This window comes from Centroberyx gerrardi, chromosome 10, assembly GCF_048128805.1.
Source record: "Centroberyx gerrardi isolate f3 chromosome 10, fCenGer3.hap1.cur.20231027, whole genome shotgun sequence".
NCBI lineage: Eukaryota > Metazoa > Chordata > Actinopteri > Beryciformes > Berycidae > Centroberyx > Centroberyx gerrardi.
The window spans coordinates 11600179-11610102 of NC_136006.1; the positions used below are offsets into that span (position 1 = coordinate 11600179).

General features: G+C 42.0%; 1 protein-coding gene across 1 annotated transcript in view; it reads right to left on the minus strand.

Annotated features, from left to right (window-relative positions):
- ramp1 (receptor activity modifying protein 1) overlaps positions 1 to 9556 on the minus strand; it is a 53987-nt gene extending 44431 nt beyond the window's left edge. The window contains exon 1 of the mRNA XM_071900821.1: positions 9472 to 9556. Coding sequence (XP_071756922.1) covers positions 9472 to 9529 — 58 coding nt within the window. The 5' untranslated portion in view covers positions 9530 to 9556. The remainder of the gene's footprint in view (positions 1 to 9471) is intronic.
- Positions 9557 to 9924: the final 368 nt, after the last annotated feature.

Here is a 9924-nt window from a genome sequence, read left to right on the forward strand (position 1 = left end):
TCCCCTGCATGGCTTGTTTTAAAAAGTGATTTATGAGAGAGGATTTCCACAGATAAATGGGCTGTGAAATCATATCTGTAGTGTTCACTGTAGCATCGCATGGCGCATGATGGTGCTGAGTGTTGGGGATCTGAAGCCAGGCTGTCACAAACAGTCTGGCTTCCCTAGCCTGAAGCTTAGAGACGTGTGTTCATGACTAAAAGGTCACCGATTCCAATCCCAGATGTAGTTGGGGAAAATCTGGGTTTGGAAAGTGAACGCAAGGTGATCTCCCCCCCTGCCTCAAAAAAGTTGACTGAGCATGCATGCTCTTTTCCAGCAACGCCCTGCTTCACATTCATACACATGCATTCACACCTGGGAGCTGCCCAGTGCAACCAGTCTCCTGCAGCTGGTCACTGAGCAGCTGGGCAGTTACATGCCTCATTCAACAGGACCACAACAGTTGTTATTGAGGGGAGAGCATTAAGCTTATTCCCACAGCAGCCATTTTGAACATGCGCCTACACTCTCCCTGGGAAACTACCTGGAAGATTGGCATATATATAAAACTACTGTTAGACAGACAGGCGATATAGTTTGATAACCTGAAGCTTCTGCTAGATCATATTCCTTATATAGAACATGGTTTGGGTCAGAAGTGATTTTAAGAGCCTGTTTAACCACTGCTTCCTCAAATATCTCCTGAAGAGAAGATGGGGCCGCATTCCTATGATTTTCCCTGTCCTTTTAAGCAGGTTCTGTAGCTATGTCTTAAGCATGTATGTCTATGTCTAAAAATCTATAGGGTTAGGGTTAGCAAATGTGATATTTAGCTTCCCAAATGTGTATCAGTTATCATCACTTGCCTTTCGGCAGGGAACTTATCAAAGAAATCGCACCAAAAGACCTGAAATCACATTAGAGAGTGTGTGTCCAGAATCACAGTTCCGTTAGCTAGTTAGCTACTAGCTAGCTACCTAGGCTCGATTAAAATGTGAAGCTATATCCCTCCAGATAGTTGGGATCTATTTGCACCCAATATAATGAATGTAATGCTGTTCTCTCTGGCCTTCCCACCAAACTGCTTAACAGGCTTCAAATCATTCAGAACTCGGCTGCCCGGATTATTACTCGCACCAAATCATCCGACCACATCACCCCCATTCTCATCCAACTACACTGGCTCCCTGTTCAATACCGGATTGACTATAAAAACCTTCTGCTCACCTTCAAAGCCCTCCACAACCTAGCCCCCATTTACCTTTCTGACCTGCTCCAGGATTACATCCCCTCCTGCTCCCTGCGCTCATCCTCAGCTGGTCTTCTGACCATCCCCACCCCACGCCTCAGCACCATGGGTGCTAGGGCTTTCAGCTGCACTGCTCCCAGGCTTTGGAACTCCCTGCCCCCACACATTCGACAGTCTGACACCATAACAGCATTCAAATCCCACCTCAAAACTCACCTGTTCAAACTGGCCTACTCACTGTAATGCTCATCGTACTGTGCGTTTCCCTTTTATCCTTACAGTTTTACTGTTTTTATTCCCCCTCCTATACGTGTCTGCCCACCCTATGTCACTTGTTTTGTCTATGCTGGTGTCTTTGCCATGTTTCGCTGTTTTTACCTGTTCGAGTATGTTTCTTTTTATGCATTGTACGGCGACCTTGGGTGTCCTGAAAGGCGCCCTCAAATAAAATGTATTGTTATTATTATTATTATTATTAATATGTTTTTCAGTGGGGAACTGGCTGCCGTGGGAATAAGGTCTATCACTCAATCATTTTCCCCACCTTTGTTTTCCCAGCCGGCCCTGGGATTCAAACTGGTGACCTTCACAAGCAGTCCAGCACACAGTTAGCTTGTCTAACCTCTAGGCTACTGCTGCTCAGTGGTCAGCAGCACAAGACTGTGGGTGTGACTATATGTAGTCGTAATGGTCAGTTCCCAAGTGCAAGTGTGAGTATGTACAGTATGTAACCCTCCTTGCATCTGCAGCTCCTCCCTCGGGTCACTGCTATAAATACCAATGTGTTACTATTCAATCAGTCCGGTTAAATAAATGTTTAGAGAATTCCCTCCGGGCTTTTTGGTGGCTCATTAAGCCGGCCTCCATGCCACGAAGTCTTGATGTTGTGGGTTTGAATCCTGCACACAACCACTTGTCACGTGTCATCCCTGTCTCTCCATAAAGCAGACATACCATGAAAAAAATAAAACATCTTTCAAAGAAAATTCCAGCCCGGTGCGCTGGTTGAGTGAACCGCTTAGACAATCTCACTATGAAATTGTTTTGTAAGGTTAAATGTAATGTATGAGAGCAGCGCCCCAGATAAATGGGCTGTAAAATCTGCTCTCTGGTGCTCAGTGAGGGGACTAATGTCTTGGATTTTGAGGAGAGGAGGAGGAGGGGGAGAGGGAGGAGCAGGAGGGGGAGGAGGAGGAGTTACACTCATAGTTTCTGATGCTATTCTTATAACTGAAAAATCCGGCAAAACAAATGCACACACATTGATATATGGACACATGTGATGGACATACACACCCACAACCATACACACATACACACACACACACACTCCTCCTAAAGTGAGTTTTGGATACTATTCATATTATAATAGATCAATTTGGCAAAACAAATGCAAACACACATCCAAATATTAGCACATATACTGTATGTACACACACAAACACAAACACACACACACAGTACACACACAACATTCGCACACAAAGCATAAAGCCATTACATGCAAATCACAGGCTTACTATATATATATATGTATATATATATATATATATATATATATACATATTACTATAGTTAAGTGGAGATGAGAGAGAATGGCTTAAACAGTTTTTTAATGCTTCCCCCTCAGTAATTTATAAATAAATGAATGCTGAATAAATTGTAGAAAATGTGAAGGAAAATAATTGACTAGTCCCGGGGTGCCCAAGTGGCTCAGTGTGTGGACAAACAAACACACACACACACACACACACACACACACACACACACAATGGTTTGTTTGTTCATTTAGAAAGCAGTTGTGAGAAGAGAGTTGTCGTCCCGCAGTGTTACCTAGATTCTACAACTAATTAGGGGGGCTCATTTCACACTCTGTGTTAACAAGGGTGATGCCAGACCCTCATCGCCCCTTAAATTCCTCTCCTCGCACAACTCTAGACAGACAGAAAATGGCTTTCAATGCTCACGGATTACGGCTTGGCGGTTAGGCACGCTAATCCCTCTCTAAAGAGTATGAAATAGGATCTTTGTGCGTGAAAGTTAGGAATAATCTTCCCAGTGGTGAGTACATATTGATTGAAGTGCAGTAAACTGTCATTGCTGCAAAACTGTGCTAGGCAGATTTTCAAAAGCTGAATGCTGAAAACCTTTAGTACAGAGGTGAGGAGCTGAAGCGTGGCCTTGGGTGGTGATTTGAATTTCCTGTCTTTTGTGGATTTTGCTTGAGGAAAACATCTCACTTAAGCATAAAGCAGTGTTAGTCATTTTCAAATTCACTGGATAACTTACTGGGTACTTACTTCTCCCTGAATATAGGGAACACTCAGTACATAAACAGCGACATAAAGGGGGGCATGGCTACTGCTGTTTGCTTTCTTCTTCTTCTCCTTTCATCCCTTGTTCAACATCAATCTAATTAGCCCAAGTCCAGTGGGCGGGCCTGTCTCACCAATCAAACACGACACACACAAACACACACACATAAACAAAGCAAATATCTATCAGCACTATTAAAGCCTTCGCTACCCGGCCCCGCCTACCCCATTTGTTATCTCTCTCTCTTTCTTTCTCTCTCCGTGTTGTTACATCATTGTATTGTATCTTTCTCTCTTTCTTTCTGTGATTTATGGAGATGCTCAAAAACGTTCTTTACACCAGAAATGTGCGTGACTCTGTCTGAGCAGAAGAGAAACAGTGAGCACCCAGTATTTCTGTAAAATCCATGAATCCAAGTTATCTAGATAGATGAGGGCTCCACAGATCCAGCTAAACCCGGCACTGGGGAGAGAAGCTGACATTACTGTCTCTGTCGGCTACATCACAGGGTCCCGAAATTTGTCTGTAGCAGTGGGGGGTCAACTGCTCGCTCGCTCTCTCCCTCCCTCTCCCTCCCTCTCCCTCCCTCTCCCTCCCTCTCCCTTGCTGTGTTCACATAGTGGCCTGAAAAAAGGCCATACCTGCTGGCACTGCAGGATGTCAGCCAACCACAACAGCAAACTGCACCATCTCATTGGCAAAGAGGTTTGACCATTCCATTACATTCAGACAATAAAAGCTAAGAAACATGTAGCTTTTAACATCAATAAATCATTACCACATTAATTTTGAGACATAGTATAATTATCGTAAACAAATGACACCATCGCTGAGAAGACTGGTAAGCCTCTACCAGCCTCCACTCTGCATTTTATAGTGTGCCCCACTGGATTTTGTGGGGAAATCTGCTGGATTGCTTTACAGCACAAAACAGGAACCTGTTTTACTTTGAAAGTAATACAGAACTTCATTCCATATCACACTAGTTTACTTGGCGAAGTGCATATTTCCCACTTTAAACCAAAAGCGTGCAGCACAACACCAGGAAGGGAGAAGGGCAACAAGTAGCAACATCCTGTTTGTGACAGGAAACAACAGGGTTTATGGGAAATGTGGTTTTAATTTTGAGAAACATGGTACACGAGGCACCTTCAAAAAATATTCTGTAGCGTGACTGTTTCATTTCATTTCAAATGTTGAATATGTTCTGTGGTTTCTCCCCAAGTCCAGAATGGAAAGTCAGAAGAAAAAACCTATTCACTACTTTACTGAAAGTACAACAAGAGCAGGTGCAAAAACATATGCGGATACATACATTTTGCTGGATTTTTCAACATCAGAAATTTGGGAAATTTGGGCAACTTCTGTCCGCCAGCATTGGCAGAGTTTACTGTTGTTCTCCTACTGACAACAATGAACATCCAGTTAACCATCTACCCCATATCCCATCTCTCTCTCATGTGTTAGTGTAATGTATGTGTATCTCAGTCCACCTCTCTGAAGCCTCCATATACACACACACAAAGGACTCACACACACACACAGGATGTAAGGAAAATTGACATTTTTTTTTTTTTACTGCAGCTGTATTATTGATGTTTTTTGAGTTTCCTACTTGTTATGCCTGTATGCTGATTCATGAAGTCTGAGACTGTGATTACTCAGCATTTAGCACAAAAGGTCACACCGACCGGCCTTAGGCTGGGTTATGTGCAGAAAAAAAACCCCACTGGAAATAGGAAGATTGTTGGCACATCTGCAAGAATGGATTTGTGAAAGCTCTGGTGAATTGATGGGATTCAGAAAGAAGCTTGAACAAACAAAATTAATTAACCCAAGGTTTCTTAAACTTTTTCAGCCTGGGACAGAATTTGATTAAAACTTTGCCTAAGACCCAAACCTGTTAAAACATAGCAGTACTCTTCCCAGGTGAGGACCCGCCCGACATTAAACCATGACTGACTTTAGGCCTCGACCTTTAGTTGGAGAAACTATATGAATCGTTTTTTATTGCTTATTGGCCATACAGTGAGACCAAACTGTCATAATTGCCTGACGTTTTCCCCTGAGTCGTTCCTCGAAGTATTTTATACCATACATTCTTCTGCTACTTCACCATAGCATTACGACTACAGTATGGTGCTTGTGTGTGAAATATATTTCAAATGAATTCAAATTGAATACTGAGCCGACAGATGAAAGACTATTGTGTTGGGGAAAGAGGATTACAGTGCCTCTCTGAGCCAATCCCTTCATATCTGTGGGAAAGAGTGAAGGACTCTTTTCCCCCTCATTCATTCTGAGAAAAGTGCTGGAGAAAATTAAAAAAATTGCTTTTGTCGTGACCCAAATTGTTCTGGAGAGACTGATGACTTCAGTAGCAGAAGTTATTTTGATTGGATCCTTCCAACTTTGTATCAAGTCTCTGCTCTACTGACTATATTATACAGTCATTGTCTTCCAAAGTGCCTGTAGGCTATTTAAGATAGTATAAAATGCCATAGACTAGTAGACTAAAAGACTAAAAGAGGGTAATTCTTGCTATATTGGCCTAAAAGCCTGCCAAATCAGTTTGGATCTTGGGAAAAAATCCTTTTGAAAAAGTAGTTTCCGGAGCAAAAGTTTGACAACTACTGATTTAGAAGGGAAGATGGTGAAAACAGTAATGAGGCAACCTGGTGCTGCTGTGATGAGTCATAACTTTCTCCTTCTGTAAATATAGAACGCCTACATGAGACTTTTGTAACAGGAAACAAGGAGCAAAGAGCAGAGGAGTCAGCTTCATCTGGAAGCGTGGCCAAACACCTTTGTCGGAGAGTCATGGTGTGTGTGTGTGTGTGTGTGTGTGTGTGTGTGCATACTGTATTTATGTGTGTTTCAGGTGTTTGTGTGTATCTGCATTGTTCACTTGTGCAATGTGCATATGTGTGTTCTTGGTGTTCTTCCCTTTGTATTTTCATGAGAAATCCTCAAAAGTACAGTCCAACTACAAAATGCCCAATTGTGAGGACATTTTTTGCCGGTCGTCAAAACACTAAATGCTTATTCTAGAGTTAAGGAATAGGGTTTGAATTACGGTTGAGGTAAGGGTAAAGCATTTAGTGGTTAGCGTTAGTATTAGGGGTTGGGGAATTAACTCAAGTCAGCAGATCATTGTATTCATAGGCATAGAATCACAGGCATGAAAGACAAAAAGAGAGAAAGAAAGAGATGTAGAGAGAAAGGGAGAGATTAGATTAGATCTACTATCTGTGAGGTGATCAGTTTAGTGGTTTTGTCATACATTTGTATTATTAATGAAGCAAATTGAATAACTGACACATGAGATGCAGCGGTGGAAACGTCTTTCGAAACGTCATGTCCAGCTTTCCCTCAAGTTCTCACTCAACTGGTCATTATATCCAATGCAGAGTCGTTTACTTGCCCTATAGAGGCTGTCTAAAGCATGCAAATGGTAAAGCAAGGCAGTAGGATTCCCACTGGGACCACCCATATGCACTCAGGGTGCTGTGTGGCATGATGCTGCTATGTTAGACCTCTATTTCACTTTGGTATAACAATTTCCACTTTCCAACCACATGGAAGTTAAGGAGCAGTCAGCCTCCAGCATGAACCGCCCGGGGGAAACACCATCACCACCGGCATTCAGGATTTTCTCCAGCTCTCAGTATTGATAATTGCAAACAGATGCATGTATTTAGTTTTGCTTATTTGTAGATGTGTTAGAAGTTTGATTTTTAAAGTGGATATTCTACATGGAAGTAAGAAATTGGAACTGACTGCGGCTCCCCAAAGCAGGCAATTATGTGGTAAAACACTCATGAACTCCTGTAGAAATAAGTTCGCTACAAATGTAAATGTTCTCCTAAAGTGAAATATCACTTAAAGATCAGATTGATACTGGGTTTTTAAAAGCCTCTTTGCACTTTGATCTCCTATTGTAAAGAATATGTTGTATGAGCAGTCTATAGGTGGACAATTATGCCAAGAATTTTTACTAACTGTATTTTGTCATTATGCTTTTCTTCCTCATAGCCCATTGTTATCCATAAAGGATTTATCACATTTGACAATGTCAATCCCTGCTGCAGACGATACTGCCTACCTCCATAATAATAAGCAATAGTAGTATAACTTTATTGATCCCGCTGCAGGAAGTACTTTCATCACTGGAACACCACGATACACAGGACAAGGCATAATTAGGACACTGGCTGCTGCCATAGAGCCAGCAGAAAACATCTGCACAGAAACACTGAGTAAAATAACAAAAAAGGTTTCCCATGTATCACTGAAGATAGAGGAAAGAAACCTTAGTGAAGTGGAATATTGCCCCCTGTGTAAAAGACTGACAGGAGACGAGTCTTCCAGATGTGAAACCAAACTTCTACCAGTCAGCATTAACAGTTTATATCAGCCAAGGAAGACACTGATGTTTACTTACTTTCTGGGAACCCACCTTTTCCTAAGATTTTTTACTCATGCATCTGATTTTGAGGGCAATTCTGAAGACTCACCCAATACAATTTGTTTTGGATATAGAATTAAGCTGAAGGTAGATGCTATAATTAGTATTTTATTCAGGAAAACTGAAATTGCAGGAACTTGGTATTGCTCTGGCGGTTTAAGTGGCTTCATATAGAACTGCTGTTTTCCAGTCAGAATCTTCCTGCAACCCAAATTTAGAGTTGGACCCAAGCTCTGAAAAACGCTGCTTGCAAGCACAGAAGCGGCTGAACAATGTGACTTCAGCTTGATGTCGGCTCATATGAAATACTGTATGTAGCACATTTAGCACATTCTCTCATTCTGTTCAAAGTCTATATGAAAAGCATGTGATTACTGTCAATGAATTCTTTCTCCAACAACAGCTTGGATTAAATATGGTTTATATAGTTATATATATAACAAACACACCACTACACCACCAACCTAACTTTGAAAACTCATGCTTATGAAACCTTCAGCACAATATAATACCTATACCTTCGATTTTTTAATTTGAATTATGCAACACTGGCTTTTTCTTGGTGAGAATTCATCCTAATAAGTAGGAGGTAACATTACCTGTGCGCTGTGTGTGTCCCACAATTCAAATAAGAGAATAGAGGCATTAAGAGTATACCCACATACCAGCTTATTATTATAGAAACATGCAGTAAAGTATGATCACATGTAAAGTATGACCCTCAGCAGTAGCCTACTTCCACTCTGCCAACTGTCACTTCCCAACTGTCACTGCTTGGTCCCAATTAAAACCAAGATTATGTTGTTTACACTGCGAGACAGGCTGGCAACTACAGTAATCCTGTGATAAATTTCAGAGGGATACTATACAAATATCACAGCAAACCTGTAAGCCTCCATCGGAATGTTTTGATGATACCATAGAAAATATGATCCATTACGATAAGGTCACTTTAAACTCATTATTGAGTCGCCCACACGCACTATAAACCACTATATAGGAATATTATAGGGATGTTTCCTCGTAGGGAACCACCAAGTCAGCCTGGACTAATTGCATGTAATTTTCACTGACAAGCGTTATGCCTATCGCAATTCGCACATAAAAGGTAGAAATGATAACATACTGCAGGTTTCACTGTCATACTGTAAGCTCTATGACCAGGGATAACCCCATATGAACTCGGGAAGTTGACATAATTCATAGTGTAACTACGTAATTGCCTAGTAAGTAGTTTCAACTGATGTAAGTTGTATGAGGATGGAGTCTTCTAAGGGAAACACGCATAAATGAATGCTTTTCTGGAAATATAACTGATTTCTTCTCATCTTAGTAGTCGTTTGTCTTGTGATGATCACCGACTGGAGGTCACAGTTGAGCCTACCCACCTTTTATTTCCCCATTAACAACAGTGTAACCTACAGTAGGCTATTTGACTGTCCGGGGACAAACTCACCTACAAGCAGCCAGAGGAGCGCCTGTTTCTGCAGAGCCGCTCCGCTCGGCGGTCCCATCCTCTCGGTCGCAAAATTATCCACTGATGACTGAAGTTTGGCGAGAAAAGCGAAGTGTGTTGGCAGGGAAAAGCGGGGCTAACTCGAGCCGAAGTAGCGTACACTCAAAAAGTAATAGGTCACATCAAACAGTCCCGCGTTAAAGTGACGATTGGTGGGGAAATCCATGTAACGCGGCCGTCCTGTTCTCAGTCAAACAGCAAGGTAACGTACAGGAGGGATCACCTTGCGCAAATTGCTCGGGGGAGAAGACTCTAACCCCGTCCGTGAGTAGTTCCTCATTCACGAGTCCTCTTGTCACCGGTCGTCTGTCATTGAAAACTAAAACGTGACAACATGTTGACTTGTAAAGTTGTCTGTACTGCGAATGGGTCCGATGTTGAGCGAAATCCGTA